The sequence below is a fragment of the Pistacia vera genome, unplaced genomic scaffold (genome assembly GCF_008641045.1).
Source record: "Pistacia vera cultivar Batoury unplaced genomic scaffold, PisVer_v2 Contig361, whole genome shotgun sequence".
Classification (NCBI taxonomy): domain Eukaryota; kingdom Viridiplantae; phylum Streptophyta; class Magnoliopsida; order Sapindales; family Anacardiaceae; genus Pistacia; species Pistacia vera.
In genome coordinates, this window is record NW_022196181.1 from 215,451 (window position 1) to 235,981 (window position 20,531).

A 20,531-nucleotide genomic window follows, 5' to 3' on the forward strand; every position below is an offset into this window, starting at 1 on the left:
AGCCTGAGACTGGTATGGGGCCTCACAAAATTGGTTATAGCATTTTCCTTGGTGGAAATTTGGTGCAATGTAACTCTAGGAAACAAAAGGTTGTTTCATTATCATCCACAGAAGCTGAATATAGAGCTTTAAGCCAAGCCGCAACTGAGTTAGCTTGGATTCAACACTTATATCAAGTGCTTGACATTCAAATAAACAAAGTCCCTATTCTATGGTGTGATAATATGATTGCAGGAGCACTATCATCAAATCCTATTTTTCATGCTAGGACCAAACATATTGAAATTGATGTTCATTATGTGAGGGAACTAGTTGCTGAAAAAAGGTTCGTGATTCAGTATGTGGCCTCTTAATTTCAAGTAGCTGATGTGTTAACCAAAGCATTACCTTGTCATCAGTTTCAGTTCCTTAGAGATAAGTTTAATGTTGTTGTAACTAAAACCTAACTTATCAATCACACAAACACACAATCAAGAATCAAGAATCAACACCAGAAATTTTACCGTGGTTCACCTATCTTGTTTCAAATAGGCTATATCCACGTTGAGCTTCGGAAATGGAGAGCTCACTACACTAATCTTTAATTGAAAATAGTTCACATACACACTCAGATCAACCCAATCTTAACAACCCCTAAACCAAACCAACTTCTAACTTCTAATCCTAGAGATATCCCCACAGAAATCTCTAAACCTTGAGAGAACTATAACCCTCACAGAATGACAAGATCCTATCACTCAATCTTTACAAGTCACACAAATTTGATTCAAGTTTTTGTAATGCTCTTAGACAAAACGAAGAAGAAGCTGTTGTGAATCTTAATTTTTCTGCTGCCTTTATAGAGTTGATTGGAATTGATGATAGCAGTCGTTGGATCTTTGTTTGATCAATGGTCTAAAACTGTCCACTCAAAGCACAAAACAGCAGCGCACCACTAAATCCAAAATGACACAGCTTCAAGTCTTCACTCAACAATGTCCACCTTGAAGACTTTAAACTCTATTAGTGTAGATTGCTCACAACCAAATCCCTCATCACTTTAGTCACTCCTGCCTATTTTATAAATAGTAAGTTCAAGCAGCGCTTGAACTTAGCAAGAGTGACTATCTTAGTGCCCATGTCTACAGGGTTGTCTTCTGTGTTAACCTTCTTCAAATCAATTATTCCTTGCATGACCAGATCTCTTACAAAATGGAAGCGCACATCCATGTGTTTGGTCCTTTCGTGATAAACAGGATTTTTACTTAGGTGAATCGTGCTTTGGCCGTCTGAGTAAATAATCACTGTCCCATTAGTCAAGCTTGCCTCAGACAGAATTCCCTTCAGCCAAAATGCTTCTTTAAACACATCGGCAACTGCCACATACTCAACTTCAGTCAACGAGAGAGTTACAATAGGTTGTAGCTGAGTCTTCCAGCTTATGCAGTTGCCTCCAAGGGTGAAGTAGTAAGATGTGGTTGACTTTCTACTGTCTTTGTCACCTACAAAGTCAGCATCTACAAAACCAACCAAATCAAGTGAAACACCTCTATTGCAATATTCTAACCCAACACCATGAGTACTGTTTATGTATCTTATTACCCATTTTAAGGTTGTCCAGTGTTCAGCTCCTGGATTGGACATGAATCTACTTAATAAAGATATAGCAAAGGATAAGTCTAGCCTAGTACCAATCATCCCATACATCACAGATCCTATTATGTTTGAGTAAGGTACAGATTCCATTTTTAGCATTTCAGCCTTAGTTTTGGGGCATTGCTCTTTACTTAGCACAAAGTGGCTAGCCAAGGGCATAGTGACCAGCTTTCACTCTGCCATTCCATATTTTGTCACCAATTTCTGCAAATATGACTGCTGATGTATTTTCAGTACACTGTTTTTCCTATCTCTATTTATAACCATGCCTAAAATCTTCTTTGCTACCCCTAAGTCCTTCATCTTAAACTGAGAACTGAGTTTCCCTTTTAATTCAAGTATTTTTGACCTAGACTTACTCACAAGCAACATATCATCAACATAGAGTAATAGGTAGATAGGAAAATTGTTAGTTAATTTGAAATAGAAACAGGTATCATATTTGCTTCTAGTAAACCCTATGCTCATAATAAATGTGTCAAATCTCTTGTACCATTGCCTTGGGGACTGTTTAAGTCCATATAATGATTTGTTTAATAGGCACACATGATTAGGCATTCTTGGGTTTATAAACTCAACAGGTTGACAAATGAATATCTCTCTTCTAAGCTGCCATGAAGAAAGGTAGTGGTGACATCTAACTGTTCTATCTCTAAGTCATGATGGGAAGCAACTGATAGCATTAACCTAATGGTTTTATACTTCACAACAGGGGAAAAGACTTCATTGACGTCTATGCCCTCTCTTTGTGTATACCCTTTGGCCACTAACCTGGCCTTAAATCTAGGGGGATCATTAACTGAAATTCCTTCTTTTATCTTGAATAGCCACTTACACTGCATTAGTTTATGGTCCCTAGGTTTGGGAACCAAAGACCAGGTTCTATTTACCTCAAGTGACTGCATTTCCTCTTTCATTGCTGCCCTCCACCTGTCTCGGTCCTTAGATTTCATAGCTTCCTCATATGATTCAGGTTCAATTCTCTGTATTTCAGTTCCTACAAGCAAAGCAGTGAATATTAGGTTAGCATATGAATATCTAGTTGGGGGTCTTACCTCTCTTCTAACTCTGTCCCTTGTAAGCTGATATTGTTGTAAATCATTCTGAGATTCAGTCATCACTTCTGTTGCATTTTCTTCTTCTTGTTTTACATCAGCATCAATTGCTTATTCTATTTCTGACTGAAGTGTATCAGTTTGTTGGATTTCATGCTCCACCTCAATTTGAGTATTCTCACTAAAAGCTAGAATTTCTTTAGAGGTGTTAGGGTTGCCTGTATCATTGTTAGTAGCTTTACATGGGAAAATCCCTTCATTAAATACCACATCCCTACTCACAATGACTTTTACCCCGTGAGACTCTCTATCCCAAACCCTATACCCTTTACTGCCTTCTTGATATCCTAGAAAAACACATTTAATGGACCTAGGTTCCAGTTTTCCCCCCACTGTGTGTGCATAAGCTGCACATCCAAACACTCTTTGGTGATTCAGATCTGATTTTCTGCCAGACCACCTTTCTTCTGGAAAATCTAAGTCTATAGCTATGGAAGGACTTCTATTTACTAAATAAGCAGAAGTAGTTACTACCTCCCCCAAAAACTAGTTGGCAATCCAGAGGTGAATAGCAGGCATCTGACCTTTTCTAACAAGGTCCTGTTCATTCTCTTAGCTACCCCGTTTTGCTAAGGGGTTTTTCTGACAGTCCTATGTCTTATAATACCATTTTCACTACAAAAGCTATCAAATTTATTATTACAGAATTCTAGACCATTGTCTGTCCTTAAAGTCTTAACTCTATCTCCAATTTGATTTTCTACCAACATTTTCTCGTCCTTAAACTTGGCTAAGGCTTGGTCCTTCGATCTAAGAAGGTATACCCACACTTTTCTACTGTAGTCATCTACAATAAAGAGGAAATAACTATTTCCTCCATGGGACCTTACTTTTTCAGGTCCACATAGATCTGCATGTAGGTATTCTAAACATTTATTGGCTAGGTGAGTCCCTTTTTTGAAACTCAACCTATGTGGTTTTCCCAACATACAATTTTCACAGAATTCAAGAGTGGAAATAGTGTCCTTACCAAACCCTCCCTGGTTGCTCAGGATATTCATTCCCTTTTGGCTCATGTGGCCCAATCTGAGGTGCCACTTATCTGTCACAAAGAGATCAGCAGAGACAAGTACAATATTTAATAATTCAGAGTTATAATTTCCCCAGAGGACATATAGGCCATTTTTCTTTGCTCCTTTAAGGACTAAGTTTCCATTTTTGTATACATTTAGACTCCCTTTTTCGGAATTATAACAGCAGCTTGCCTCATCAAGTGTCCCTAGAGAAATTAAGTTCCTTTTAAGCTCGAGGATGTACCTAACCTTAGTCAACTTAATCAATTTCCCACATGTTAGTCTTATTGTTATACTGCCAATACCTTTGACCCTTCAGGCGTTGTTGTTACCCATAAACACTGTTTCATTATCGTATGGCTCCAAGTCTTGAAACCAATTTCTATTAGGGCTCATGTGAAATGAACAACCAGAGTCTAGAACCTATTCCTGTATACTATCAGATTTGGACACAATGAGAACTTCAGGTTCTTCTATGTTGTTTAGGGTTTAAGCTAGGTTACTTTCAGTGTTCCTCTGTTTTTGCTTTTTAATCCAGTCAAAGCAATTTTTCTTTAAATTACTTGTTTTATTACAATGGAAGCAATTCCTAGTTTCTCCTTTGGGCCTATTATTTCCTTTCCCCTTTTTCTTATTTCTAGACCCATTATTATAAGTGTTTCCCTTTCTTGATTAACTAGATTCTACTTTACTCTTCACAAACAGGTTACTGCCATTCCTGTTTTGCACTTTTAATTCTAGTTCTCTAGTCTTTAATCCTGCTATGATTAAATCTAGACTAGGTACAGTCCCAGAGTACTGTAATGCATTCTTAACAACAAGATATTCATTAGTTAAAAAGTTTAATAAGATCATGGCAAGACTAGTGTCCCCTAATTCTTGGTCAGTTCCTTTCAAGATCAGTGTCATCTTTAGAAATTCATCTAAATTATCTTCTATTGACCTAGCACCATCCATTTTATATGAAAACAAGGCACCTTTCAAGAAAGCAAGGTTTGGTGCAGATTGCAAAGCATACAGAGTTTCGAGTTTACCCCATATCGCCAGAGGAGTTTCCAACCCATCCACTTTCCTTAGTATGCTGTCAGACAGATTCATCACGATCAGATTGTATGCCTCCTCGTCAATTTCTGCCTTTCTCTTTAGCTTTTCTTTAGGCCACTTCTCTATGTTCTTTTCTAGTGCAAGAGCTACTTTATTATGCGAGAGTAACGCCTTCATTTTCTTTTTCCAACTGTCGAAGTCAATCTTCCCATCATATTGCGCAATTTCCATTCTGGTCGTAGCCATGGTGGGTGGGTGTGATGATTATCCCAATTTAGGCCCCAGTTAGAACCTCGAATCTTCAATCTAAAAGCCCTAGAGTACCCAGAAGTGTTTAAAATTGAAAAACCCCAATTTTCCTTCAAACCCTAGATTTCCAAAAATCTTTTCGATCGACTCGATACTCAATCAATCAGCCAGACCTCACTCCTATAGCTCTGATACCACTGTTGTAACTAAAACCTAACTTATCAATCACACAAACACACAATCAAGAATCAACACCAGAAATTTTACCGTGGTTCACCTATCTTGTTTCAAATAGGCTACATCCACATTGAGCTCCAGAAATGGAGAACTCACGGCACTAATCTTTAATTGAAAACAATTCACATACACAATCAGATCAACCCATCTGAACAACCCCTAAACCAACCAACCTGTAACATCTAATCTTAGAGATATCCCCACAAAAATCTCTAAACCTTGAGAGAACTATAACCCTCACAGAATGACAAGATCCTATCACTCAATTTACAAGTCACACAAATTTGATTCAAGTTTTTGTAATGCTCTTAGACGAAACGAAGAAGAAGCTGCTGTGAATCAGAATTTTTTCGCTGCTTTTATAGAGTTGACTGGAATTGATGATAGCAACCGTTGGATCTTTGTTTGATCAATGGTCTGAGATTGTCCACTCAAAGCACAAAACGGTAGTGCACCACTAACTCCAAAACGACGCAGCTTCAAGTCTTCACTTAACAAATGTGTTTCTCTTGCAGTGACAGACTCTGAAATGTAGTGTGTTGTGTCATCAGTTTCAGTAGTGTGTTGTGTCATCAGTTTCAGTTCCTTAGAGATAAGTTGAATGTGTTCTCTGCAGTGACAGACTCTAAAATGTAGTGTGCTGTGTCATCAGTTTCAGTATGTTATAGTGTGTTAAGGATGGTTCTGCAATATAGTGCTATATGAGCTGGGCATGAGATGTAACACTCTATAAGAGTTGAATGTGTTCTCTGTTGTGCAAGTTCAGAATATAGAGAATTAAGGAGTGCAGAAGTCTTGTTAAAGACTTGGTAAAAATATCACAGTCCAGTTTACGAGGAGATGTTGAGGGGTGCAGAATTAAGGAGTGCAAAAGACTTGTTAAAGACTTGGTAAAAATATCACAGTCCAGTTTACGGGGAGACGTTGAGGAGTGCAGAATTAAGGAGTGCATAAGACCTGTTAAAGTTTTGATAAAAATATCATAGTCCAGTTTACGGGGAGATGTTGAGTAAAATATTATGTACTTTGTTCTATTGCTTATGCTTGTCTTGTATTTTTTAGAAGAGAAGGGTAAGAAAGTCAAAACAGTGCTATTGCCTTTATTGCTTATAATGGCTGAGTATAAAAAGCCATCTCTGTCTTTCATCATCTTCAGTTTGAGTAATAACAGAATTTGTTACAGAGCCGTTCTCTATTACTTTTCTTTTTCTTTCTTCTTCTTCGATCTTGGCTTTTTCCATGCATTTGTATAGTTATCTAATTGAGAGTGAACATAGAAGAAAACATGCTACTGCAATTTGCAATAAGTTAATTCCATTTGTATAGTTGAATCAAATTAAACAATACCAAATAGTTCTCTTAATGCACTGAAGCTCTCACGTTTTTCAAGAAATTATTGCATTTTGAATTCGGGCCAATTTAGAAATCCTTAACACACATTACAAACTCTTTATTAAAGACTAATATGGTAACATAGAAATAATTGTAAACAAGTTTCTATAATAATTTTTTGTATAAATATAAGTATAAAAAGTTTATAAGTATAATATTATTTAATCATGTGAATTATTTATACTATATATAAACATTAATTTTTTATCCTGTCCATTTTGACTTTACATTTTATAAAATTTATTTTGTTATTTAGTAGTATTTTTATTACTTTTTTTTGTTTTTGTTTCCTAAACACTTTGAATAAGCCTTCCTCGATAAACGATTAAGAAACTGTAAATTAGTAATTAACTTGCATATATAGATTTAAAGATGATTTTCAAGCTAGACTCAAGCAGAAATAAAAAACCCAAAAATCAAACACCGTCAACAAATCTTAACAATTCCATTTTGACGTGTAGAAGGCATTTTATAAACAAAAAATACATATACTTAGTGGGAAACCACCAATCACTTACAAAAAAATAAATTGCAATTTGAGAGTTGAAGACGATAATTTTGTAATTAATGATTAAATTAATCTATTCTATTATCTAACTCTAAACAAACATATCTATGTTACTAATGATCTAAAACATCGCTATATAAATAGTAGCAAACATATGTTTATATCATCATCCAAGTCTTGTGATTACATTTCTAGCAATAAGAGTTCAATTGCAAGAAATGAGAACCCTAAGACAAATGGGGCATTGGCCTATTTTGGTTTATGTTATGGCTATTTGCCTCATTGCAAGCACTGTGGTAGCTTATGCCCCTTACCCTCCACAATCCTCAAAACAGGATTACAATTTACAAACCCCAACCTTATAAGTATGTGTCTCCGTTACTACCAAAGCATGTAAGTCATCCATCATACAACGGAAAATCTCTGCCATTGACGCAAAAGCATACACCTTACAAGTATAAGTCTTCACCACCGCTGAAGCATGTGGAGCATCCAAAATATTATTATAAGTCACCACCTCCACCGAAGCATCTAAGTCATCCAGTCTACAAGTCGCCGCCGCCGCCACCAAAACATACATCTAACAAGTAGAAATCCCCACCTCCACCGAAGTACGTGAAGCATCCTCCATATTATTACAAGTCGCCACCACAACCAAAGCGTTTCAGTCATCCTTCATACCAGGGGCGAACCCAGCCCCTTGGAGGGTACGCCTCACATTTAAAAAAAAAAAATTGTTTATATAGGCCCATAAAAAAATTCTATTAATATATATATCCAAGGTTACTTTCAGATTTAAAAAAAAAAAAAAAAAAAAAAAAAAAAGAGAAATATTATACATCTATCCAGACTCATAAAAAACTTGTTATTAATATATATATTTCAGGCCTACATCATATTAAAAGTTTAAAACTCTTTTCACTTTTTTCTATGTCCACTATTTTTTTTATTTTATCCCAAAATTCTTTACTCTCTCGTTCCTCTTTCACTTCTTCTATGTTATTCGTTCTTAAAACTTTTGAAGACTGAAATTGTTGAAGCTTTTACTAATGAAGGTGCCACAATTAGCTTCGTTTTCTGTTTTATCAGTTTTAGGTATGTGTATTGCTCATTTCATTTTAGTTTATTTTAGTGTTGAATCATGCTTATTTTTTGAAGGTTTTTTATTCTAATTTGATGGAAAAAGGTATGGATCTTGTGAGTTTGTTTGTGTTTTGTGTTTAAGAATGTTCATGCTTTCCCAAATTAAACCTTACATATTTTACTAAATGTTATCTTCACCTTCACCCTCACTTTTCTACTTTCAACGTCACCATTTGGCTGCTCAAAATTATTAAGAAGTTTGAGTTATCATCTATGTTTATACTAAAAAATTTCCCTTTATTAATTCATATTAAAAGTCAAGGCAACGCTGACTTAATTTAAGTTTTGATTGACTTTAGCTTAGGTTAAGCCTGATCAAAGTCATGAAAATTATATTATAATATTTGAAAGCCAAAAAAAAAAAAAAAAAAAAAAAAAAAAGAGGAGAAATAAGAAATTTGTGTGGAACATTTTTTGTGGATTGTGATTATTGTAAACTCTTTTAATTATATTGGATTTAAGTGGATTATTAGATTCCCGTGGTCTTTTGCTCTCTTTAATTGAAGAGGTTTTTCCATGTAAAATTTTTCTTGTATTTCCTCATGAATTGGATGTTATTTTCAACATAATTTGCTCAAGATTTTGCTTCTCATAGATTTATTTAAGTAGTAAAGTATTGTGTTATTGCATTATTTTCTTTCAGATTATTGATATTGTATTATTTCCTTTGCTTAAGGTTTAGTGATTTTTTTAAAGTTTTCACTAATTATTTGACAAACAACGGTGGAACCGCGGAGGCCCCTCCTCGGCAAAAATCCTGGGTCCGCCATTGCTTCATACTACTATAAGTCTCCAACCCCGCCACAAAAACATGCAACTTACAAGTATAAATCTCCTCCACCACCAAAGTATGTGAAGCACCCACCATACTATTACAAGTCGCCTCCACCACCAAAGCATGTGAGTCATCCACCATATTGTAAAAGAGTAAGGATTGAAAGATTTCTAGAACGAAAAACAGAGATAAATGTCAAGTAGGAGCTACTGATTTCATTAGTTGCTAAGTTAGCTCACTTTACTCTTTTATATGTAAAGAGTAAAGTGAAAACAGTTGAACAGTTGACAAAATACAGTTGTAAGCAAAACTACACCATTTTCAACACAATTACAACAAGTCCTCACAGGTTTGATAAGTGACAAACAATACCCTTTGACTTGACATCCTAACATTCCCGCTTAAACTGATCTGGGGTAATTTTCTGATATTGAGCCACCTTCTGGATTTCATTTTCGTCTGAACAGCTGTAGATTCTCTACTGAATTGTTTTCTTTTATCTTCAAATTAACTCTGAGCATAAATAAAAAAACTGCAACTCCTACTGATTCAAACATCTGCAACTCCTGCTAATTTACACCAGCTTGCAAGCAGCATTTGGATTCACAAACCAACAAATCAGAAAACAAAAGAAATAACCATCTATTTGAAAAACTGCAACTGTGACTGCCAACTCCAACTACCAATCATCACAAAGCAATAGGGCTACAGAATAATCAGCTTTCACTTCTTGTCACATCCACAACTAGCTGTATCTGCCAACTACAAAAACAATCATCACAAAGCAACATGTTACATAACAATCAGCTTTCACTTCTTATCATAACCACAACTAGCTGTAACTGCAACTGTAACTCAACCTAATTATTCAGCAAAGAGTTTCTTGGATTAATAGAACAACAAGCCACAAGGAAATCAACCAGCAGAAAGTTTCTTGACGTAACAGAAAAACTAGCCACAGGGAAGTCAACCATCAATATTACAGTATATAAACATTACAGTTTATAAGATATCAGAAAGATCATTTCAGTAAACCAGAAAGTAAAGAGTGCATCCAAAGCAGTGAACTTTATCATTTAAGTGTATCAGTGTCATCCAGAACAATGAACTTGATCATTTCAGTGTATCAATGTCATCCAGAGCAGTGTACTTGATCATTTCAATAAATCACACAACCATGAACCTGATCATTTCAATAAATCCGAAAGCATAAAGTGTCAATGAAGCAGTTTGTTCATTTCCTCTTTACCAACAACATTCAATTTGCTTCTTAATTCAGTGAACTGAGTAACAGATAAGGCTTTTGTCAGTAAATCAGCAATCTGAAGTTTAGAAGGCACATATTGGATGGTTAGCTTCTTTGCAATCACTTGATCTCTAACATAATGTACATTTATCTCTATATGCTTGGTTCTAGCATGAAACACTAGGTTGGCTGCTAAGGCTACAGTACTTATCACCAAATGACAGGTGTGACTGAAATGGATAATCCAAATTCTACAAACATACTTTGTAGCCATGCAATTTTTGTGGCTGTTTGAGCTAGAGCTCTATACTCTGCCTCAGTTGATGAAAGAGCAACAACCTTTTGTTTTCTTGAGCTCCACTATATTAGATTGGGTCCCTATATACACAATACCCACTAGTAGACCTCATGTCTTCCATGTTGCTGCCCCAATCCGCATCAACATATCCTTTAAATGCAGTCCATAATCCGAGGTGCCTTTGATGTATCTTAGGATCCTCTTACAAGCTTGCCATTGAAGGTCTGTAGAAGCTTGCAAAAACTGACTTAGTTTATTAACTGGAAAACTAATGTCAGGCTGTGTAAGTGTCAAATATTGTAGTGCACCCACTGTGCTCCTGTATAAACTTGGATCAGCAAATAACTCACTATCAATTGAATATAACTTGGTTCCCACGGCCATCGGGGTGGCACAAGCATGACAATCCAACATTTTTGTTTTAGACAACAGATCAATGGCATATTTTCTCTGTTTCAGATGAATTCCAACACAGTTCGTAATGCTTCCAGGCCCAAAAAATAGGACAAAGATCCAAGAGTTTTAAGTGAAAACTCATCATTTAGATCTTACATAAGCTGAGTGATGAAGGAGTTATCTGACCTTGTTATAAGAATAGCATCTACGTACACAAGTACATAGGTGAGATGAGAATTCTGTTTGAAAACAAATAGACTGTTGTCAGAAACTGAATTTTGAAATCCTTTGCTGAGAAGAGCTATTTTTAGCTTGTCAAACCATGTTCTTGGAGCTTGTTTGAGCTCATATAGGGCTTTTTGCAACTTACATACACAGGCTGACTTAGTGGGATCCTGAAAACCAAAAGGTTGTTGCATGTAGACTTCTTCATTTAGAGTTCCATTTAGAAATGCATTATTTACATCTACTTGTTGAATATCCCATCTTTTAGTGACAGCTAAGGTGAGAATTATTCTAATTGTGGAGGCTTTAACTACTAGACTAAATGTTTCAAAATAGTTAAGTCCAGGGGTTTGTTGAAAACCCTTGGCAATAAGTCTAGCTTTGTATTTTTGTAAAGAACCATCAGAATTAAACTTGGTCCTAAATACCCGTTTGTTCCCTCATAATATTCTTATCTGAAGGAGTATGAACTAAGGTCCAAGTTTCATTTTTCAACAGAGTGTCAAACTCACTTTTCATTGCATTTTTCCACTCACGGCTATTAAGAGCTTCAAGAACAGTGTGAGGTTCAGGTATCACTGCACTAAGACCTTGATGATGATACGAAGTAAGAGTACTAGTTGTTGTGTTGATAACAGGTGCATACTGATCAGACTGAATATCAAAGGCTAAGGCGTTTGGCAAGGTTATAGAATGATCAGAATTAGGGCCAGTAGCTGCAGTGTTTGGCAAGGCTATAAAGTGATCAGAACTAGGGCCAGTAGCTGCAGTGTTTGGTAAGGCTACAGAGTGATCAAAACTAGGGCCAGTAGCTGCAGTGTTTGGTAAGGCTACAGAGTGATTAGAACTAGGGCCAGTAGCTGCAGTGTTTAGTAAGGCTACAGAGTGATCAGAACTAAGGCAAGTAGCTGCAGTGTTTGGTAAGGCTGCATAGTGATCAGTGGCTGCAGTGTTTATAAGAGCTGCTGTTTTGGATCTAGTTAGCATTAGATAGGTGTTTGTAGCAACGGATTTTTCAGTGTGCAACATCATAAGAATCTTGGAGGAAGTGAGATCAACCTCAAGTGAGCACGTGGGAAAGGAAAGTGGTGATGGTATAATAGGAAGAGTCGAAACTGATGTATATGGTAACAGAACAGATTTGGTAAAATGTGGTGAAGTAAGAGTGTTATTTGGTTCAGCATTGGAGAGGTCTATTTGAGAATGGGGTAGAGATGATGAATGTTGTGTTTGGGAGGATGATAAAATGTTGGTAGGAAGAATAGTGTGTGGAGAGGTAGAACAATGTGGAACTGCAAGATTAATGTCAAATGTTGTGCCATTTTTGGACTGATTTGGAGAGCTGGTTACTACAAAAGGATCTTTTAGGGTGCATTTGTATCTAAACGTTATAAATAGCAATGTATGGAAATGAAATAAAGGTGGAACATGTTTCAAGTAAAGTTGTAGGAGTATCAGATTTTTGCTGAGAGGTTGAGGTAAAATTGGAACTAAATGGAAACTCTTGTTCATTAAATTTTACACTAAGAGTGAACAATTTTCCCATCAGGCCTTAGACACTTGTAACCTTTATGGACAAGGCTATATCCTACAAAGACACACTTAGTAGAGTGAAAGCTAAACTTGTGATGATTAAAGACCCTTAGAAAGGGAAAACAGGAACACCTAAAAACTTTTAGACTTTCATATATAGGAGGTTCATTAAAAAGTTTCTCATATGGAGATATATTGTCCAAAACTAGAGTAGTCAGTCTATTAATCAAGAACACAGCAGTTTCAAAAGACAACCACTAAAATTGAAGAGGCATAGATGCATGTGCAAGCAATGTAATTCCTGTTTCTACTATATGTCGATGTTTTCTCTCTTAACGCCCATTTTGCTAGTGAATGTGAGAGCATGAATGCCTAAATTGAATTCCTAAGTCCGTAAGATAAGAATGAAGGGCAATAAACTCTCCACCTTGATCAAAATTAGGCATTTTAACTTAGTATTAAACTATCTTTCAGCCAAAGGATGGAACTTAATGAAAAATGGACTTAACCTCGACTTTAGTTCTAAAAGGAAATATCCAAGTGTATCTATTGTGATCATCTAAGGATTGTACATAATACCTAAAGCCTTCAGATGATCTTAGGGGTGCAGGACCCCAAACATCACTGTGGACAAGTTGTAAGGGAGTTGTGGCTTGTGTATGTGAGAGAGGAAAGCTAACATTATGCATTTTTCCTAGTTGACATGCATCACAAAATGAAGTGGAGTTGTTATCATGATCAGATTTTGTTTCTGCATACTTGTGTTGTTTGGGTCGTGAAGATAGGATTCTATGCATAACACTAGAGTGAGGGTGTCCCAACCTTCTATGCCATGTTAAGTGATGCTAAGCATTTGTGTTTATAGTGAAGTATGAAGCATGTGAACTAGATAAGTTCTTGTATGGCAAAGCATTCATAATATTTTCAACAACTTTTATTAACTTAGAAGTAGGCAGATCAGCAATCATATCAGAATTTTCAGTTCAAATAATAGGTAAAACAGGACATTGTCAAGAAGAATCAAAGCTGTCACTTTTATTTATAGGTAAGGTAGTACATTATGCAGAAGACATGCTATCAGGAACATCATATTTCAAGGGAACAACCTTTGAAGTAGAATCATAAAGTGTTGTAGTAACATTTGAACCAGAATTGATAGCTTTTGGAACACTAAAACTTACTTGACAACCTGACTGTAAGTCATTATTAATAGTGTTTGCACAATGAAAGCTGTAACTATTTGAACTAGGATTTTGAAAAGCGGGTGATAAGAGTGTAATATGCATTATGGGCATACATAACAGCATATAAGACACCTATTGGCATGTCCCCATGCAGATTAGTGTTTAGTAAGCCGTGTCATCTTCCAGTAGAATTAGAGCACAAGGCCTATTGGGCAATCAAGCATTACAATATGGAAATGAAGGAAGCTGGCGTTAACAAGAAGTTGCAATTGCAAGAACTTAAGGAGTTGAGGAATGATGCCTACGAGAGTTCAAACATCTACAAAGCAAAGACTAAGGCCTTTCATGACAAGATGATCTCTAGGAAGAATTTTTCTATTGGATAGGGAGTCCTAAAATTTGGTAGCATGCCGAATGCTCCAAATTAATAACCTTACTAACCTAACTACCAAATTGCATATAGGGTGAGCAAGGGTCGATCCCACAAGGAATGATTCGATTAAATCCTATATTCTAACCAATAACCACAACGAAAACAACAGAAAAATAAAATAAAATAAGATCCTAAACAGTAAACATGACAACAAAATAATGAAAGGGGTTGTAGACAATGCAATCTAAAGTGAAATGAATAAATCTCCAATGGTAGAAATATCATATTAAAAACAACCAGTTCTCTGTTCAAGATCCACCTAAACATGCATTGGACATGAACTAACCGTATCATCATTCTATCTCGTTATTATGGAATTATTGACCCTAGGAAACAACAAGCTATGTTACCCGAATTTTCTCTTAATAGTCAGTACTGAAATAAGCTCTTCAATGAGATCCTAACCCTTGAACAACCTAGAATAAGCTCTCTAAGTTTAATTAAATGGCAACCTTAAGAAATAGGAAAACAGATCAATCCAAGCAACAATCACGCAAGATCGGATTATTTAAATTAGGTTATGTTATTCAAGGTGACAGATTGAGAACTTGTCTGTAATCATCTATCATCATGTGTTGCTCATTGAATAGAAAGAGGACAATTACGTATCACAATTCCTAATTCTAACAGATAAAATTCCGATTACACAATTTAGCAAGCCATTACTAAATCACCCAAACAAGAATCATAAACAATTAAAACAGAATAACATAAACAATTCCAATAAGAACGAGATTAAGAATAATGTTACTAAAGTTAAGTTCCACTAATGACATGAATTCAGGCTTCAAAATCCCCTTGAACTGAAGAAGAAAGATCAGTCGCACATATTGACGTAGAAAGTAAAAAACTAAAAACAAAACATCCACCACTGTTCTCTCCCCTATTTAACCTAACAACTCATAAATAAATAATGTGTTTTTCCTCAATTCTACCCCAGGGAAAATGGAAATTACTTTCCTAGAACTTTCCTAAACGATAGACTTCCAAAACTATCAAATCCTTATCAGATATGGAAAACTGAATTCGTAATCCAGCTTGCACCAGGATTCTCACAATGTAAAAGAACTTTTCTGGGCTTGGTCACTGCATAAAAGTTGTAGTCCTGGATGTGTAGATGAATTTGGGCTTTTGAATCACCTGCTTTCAATATCTGAAGCTCCAGTTAGGCCCATTCGACGACTCAATACTCAGCCAGGAAATCCTTCCGCGAATAGGATTCCAGGTCCGGTTTTGCAACAACTAATAAGGGCCCAAACGAACTCAGATTCTCGCCCATAATACCTTCCTGGAAGGCTTGATTCGTCTACTTTATTTTTCTGAAGAACATTTTTGCAATCGAGAAATCTGACTCCATGAAAAACCTGAAAAACGCAATACTAGTCAGAATAACAAAAATCTGGAATTTCCTAATATTTTCTTAATTATTTCATAAAGTCTATCGAAATATGTCAAACTTACAAAATAAACTCTAATCAACTCAACTAGGCATAAAACATAACAAAAAACATAATATGGAAGGAATAAAAAATATATAAATTACACTCTTATCAAATTCCCCCACACTTAGCTTTTGCACGTCCTCGGGCAAACTAATTCAAAGAAACACTACACTCCAGTCATATCAAGAACACCATCACGATGCATAAGTAACAATATTTAATCCATGCATATTCATACTTAACTTAGGAAGCAACAAAATAAAATAAAGTAGAGTTAAGGACATTCATCTCTCTTCATCATTTTCCACAATTACTCTCAATCAGTCAATGCAAACAAGGAAACTAATCACAACCAATTCATGTACAACCCACCTCTTAACTTGTTCCTCAACCGTTTCTCTTTACTACTACAAATTGGGTAGCAAACTAGGGAATTTTTATATATTTTTCTGTTTCGAAAGCATGAGTGCATTTTATGCTCCATCTCATTTCCTCGTTGTGTTTATGAGTGAGTGCGTTTTACGCTCCAACTCGACCCATCACATACCTTGTTTTTTTTTTATTTTTTTTTTTCCTATTTACTTAAACCCAAATTCAGGACTAGCTTAAGAGAAACAATTCTTTTTTTTTTTTTTTTAAGGGTTGTTGTACACTCCTCAATCATGCTTTGTCACCAAGTTCACACAACTTATCAAGACATATTGTTTCAAAACTACAAAGATTCAAATCTGATTAACTCTATTTTATGAAATATTGCTAACATCCTAAGTCAAGGAATATGCTCAATAACAAAGTCAAGTTACTATTTCATGCATCACTAGACGTTCAAAGACATAACTTAAAGCATAAACATAACATACACCTAAAGCCTAACTTCTCCCCCACACTTAAAACTTACATTGTCCCCAATGTAAGACCCAAATGTAGAGACAGTAAATAAAACAAATAAAACAAAAAAAAATGGCAAATAAAAAAAAAACTAAATTCAAAGGAAAAGAAAATCAAATCTGAATTCTTGGGTTGCCTCCCAAGCAGCGCCTTTGGTTAAAGTCTTTAGCCGAACTCTCTGCATGGTCATCACTACTCATGTATCGACTCCTCCAATCCCACCTCCTCAATACTGCAAACTTGGAACCCTTCATAGTAAGGCTTAAGCCTATGTCCATTGACCTTAAACGCCTTGTTTGTTTTCAAACTTTGGATTTCTACTGCACCATGACGAAAAACATTAGTCACAATAAAAGGTCCCACCCAATGAGAACGTAACTTACTCGTAAATAACTTCAGCCTTGAATGAAAAAGAAGGACTCTCTGTCCAACAAAAAAATTCTTCCTGGAGATCATCTTGTCATGAAAGGCCTTAGTCTTTGCTTTGTAGATGTTTGAACTCTCGTAGGCATCATTCCTCAACTCCTCAAGTTCTTGCAATTGCAACTTCCTGTTAACACCAGCTTCCTTCATTTCCATATTGCAATTCTTGATTGCCCAATAGGCCTTGTGCTCTAATTCTACTAGAAGATGACACGGCTTACCGAACACTAATCTGTATGGGGACATGCCAATAGGTTTCTTATATGATGTTCTATGTGCCCATAATGCATCATCTAATCTCAAAGACCAATCCTTCATGTTTGGGTTCACTGTCTTTTCCAAAATTGATTTGATCTCTCTATTTGACACCTCAGCTTGGCCATTGGTTTGTGGGTGGTACGATGTGGAAACCTTGTGTGTGACATGGTATTTCTTAAGCAATGCCTCCATTGTCCTGTTGCAAAAATGAGTGCCCTTGTCACTGATTATGGCCCTTGGTATCCCAAACCTAACAAAAATGTTAGTTTTAACAAAATCTGCAACAACCTTTGAAGTGTCAATTCTGGTGGCTTTCGCCTCCACCCTTTTGGAAACATAATCAACAGCTAAAATAATATAAACATTACCAAAGGAAATAGGAAATGGACCCATAAAATCAATGCCCCAGACATCAAAAATTTCAACAATTAATATAGGAGATTGTGGCATTTGATCTCTACGAGAAATGTTTCCTATTCTTTGGCAATTATCACAGACTTACAGAACATGTAGGCATCCTTGAACAGATGGCCAATAAAAACCGCATTCCAATACCTTACGAGCTGTCCTCTGTGGTAAAAAATGTCCTCCACATGCATAGGTATGACAGAAGGTTAAAATAGGAATAAATTCATGTTCAAGTACGCACCTTCTTGTCACTTGGTCTGCACAATGCTTCCACAGATATGGATCGTCCCAGGCATAATACTTAGCATCACTCTTGATCTTGTCTTTTTGAGCTCTAGTCAAATCCTTTGGCAACACATTAGTAACTAAAAAATTTACAATATTTGCATACCATGGTGACGCTATTTCAATGGAAAACAATTGCTCATCTGGAAATGTTTCTCGCAATGGAAGCTCATCTTTGTCACGAACCAAACGGCTAAGGTAGTCTGCTATAACATTCTCTGCTCCCTTTTTATCTTTAATCTCCAAATCAAATTCCTGGAGTAAAAGAATCCATCTAATTAGCCTTGGTTTTGCCTCCTTCTTTGTGAGCAAGTACCTAAGAGCTGCATGATCAGAAAAAAAACAATGACTTTAGCACCCAACAAATATGACCAAAATTTTTCTAAAGCAAAAACAGTAGGTAAAAGTTCTTTTTCAGTCGTAGAATAATTGAGCTAGGCGCCATTCAAGGTCTTGGATGCATAATAAATGGTGTGACAAGCTCTGCCAACCCTTTGACCCAAGACAGCACCTAATGCATAGTTGCTCGCATCACACATAATTTCGAAAGGTAGATCCCAATTAGGTGGTTGTATCACTAGTGCTGTCGTCAACAATGTTTTCAACTGGTGAAATGCCTCCTTGCACTGCTCATCAAACTGAAAAGCCACATCTTTTTGCCACAGTTTGCATAGGGGCAATGCGATTTTTGAAAAGTCCTTGATAAATCTCCAATAGAAACCTGCATGGCTAAGAAAAGATCGAACTTCCCGCACACTGGCAGGGTAAGGTAAAGTTGTAACCAAATCTACCTTAGACTTATCAACCTTTATTCCCTTGGATGAAACAGTATGCCCCAAAACTATACCTTGCTCTACCATAAAATGACATTTTTCCCAATTAAGTACAAGGTTAGTTTCCATGCATCTGTCTAGAATTAGTGTAAGGTTATGTAAGCACTGATCAAATGAATCACCATAGACACTAAAATCATCCATAAAAACCTCTGTAATTGACTCAACATATTCTGAAAAGATACTTACCATACATTGCTTAAATGTGCCTAGAGCATTGCAGAGACCAAATGGCATTCGGCAATAGGCGAAAGTACCAAATGGACATGTGAATGTCGTCTTGTCTTGATCCTCCGATGCTATGACAATCTGGTTATACCCTGAAAATCCATCAAGAAACAGGAGTAAATATGACCAGCTAACCTCTCAAGCATTTGATCAATAAAGGGAAGTGGAAAATGATCTTTTTGAGTTGTTGAGTTCAACTTCCTGTAATCAATACACATATGCCAATCTGTCTGAACACGTGTAGGGACCAACTCATTGTCTTGATTTTTCACCACTGTAACACCAGATTTCTTGGGGACCACTTGCACTGGACTTACTCACTTACTGTCTAAAATCGGATAAATTACTCTAGCATCTAAAAGCTTTAGGATTTCCTTTTTCACCACATCCATCAATGGCGTATTTAATCTGCGTTGCGCTTCCCGTGTCGGTTTGGCACCTTCTTCAAGCAAAATCCAATGCATGCATATGGAAGGACTAATCCCCTTAATGTCAGCTATGGTCCAGCCAATCGCTTCCTTATGTTCTCGCAGCATTCGAACCAATTTCTCTTCTTGATTGGGCGTTAACTTTTTCAACATAATTACCAGCAGTGTCTCATTTTCTCCCAAGTACACATACTTCAAATGGGCTGGTAATGGCTTCAACTCCAGCGTAGGGGCTTGCAAAATAGAAGGCAATAATTTTTTGTGAGAATCAGGTAGCTTTATAAAAGAAACTCCATACCTTTCTGGAATCAGTTTTAAAGAACGTAAAGCTGCCACTGTCTCCTTCAATTCTTCATTGAGCTCTATCTCTCCTTTCTCCTTTGATTCCACATGTTTGGTAAGGGCAACCTCTAACTCATCTGCATTATTTAGCTCAAAGATCTCTTGTGCTATGGAATCAACAAAATCAACAACATCAATAGAAAAAATAGACTGAACATCAGTTGGGTATTTCATGGCATCAAAAATATCAAAACGAATTACTTCACCATCAAATTCCATCGTGAGGGTACCATCATGAACATCTATTTTTGTCCGAGCTGTATTTAGGAATGGTCTTCCCAGTAAGATAGGTGCAGGGTCAGGAGAAGAAGAATCATCCATATCCAGAATGTAAAAATCAATAGGAAACACTAACTCATTGACTTGCACAAGAACATCTTCAACTACCCCTTCAAGGTATGCATTAGTGCGATCAGCCAATTGGATAATAACACTAGTATCTTTCACAGGACCTAGATTTAATGAAGCATAAATAGATCTTGGCATAACATTAATCGAAGCTCCTAAATCTAACATAGCTCTCTCAATTCTGGTGTTACCTATCTTACAAGGAATTATAAACATACCTGG

The 20,531-nt window shown here is 36.3% G+C and overlaps 1 protein-coding gene across 1 annotated transcript; it reads right to left on the minus strand.

The window, feature by feature from the left end:
* Nucleotides 1-1,053: 1,053 nt before the first annotated feature.
* Nucleotides 1,054-1,725, minus strand: LOC116140046 (secreted RxLR effector protein 161-like). The gene has a single exon (XM_031425681.1). The coding sequence runs from the start codon at nucleotides 1,723-1,725 to the stop codon at nucleotides 1,054-1,056; it is 672 nt and encodes a 223-aa protein (XP_031281541.1).
* Between the last annotated feature and the right edge of the window lie 18,806 nt (nucleotides 1,726-20,531).

What these genes read in the sequence shown, in the direction of transcription:
- LOC116140046 (XM_031425681.1), bottom strand. Translation starts at nt 1,725, where the DNA reads ATGGAATCTGTACCTTACTCAAACATAATAGGATCTGTGATGTATGGG.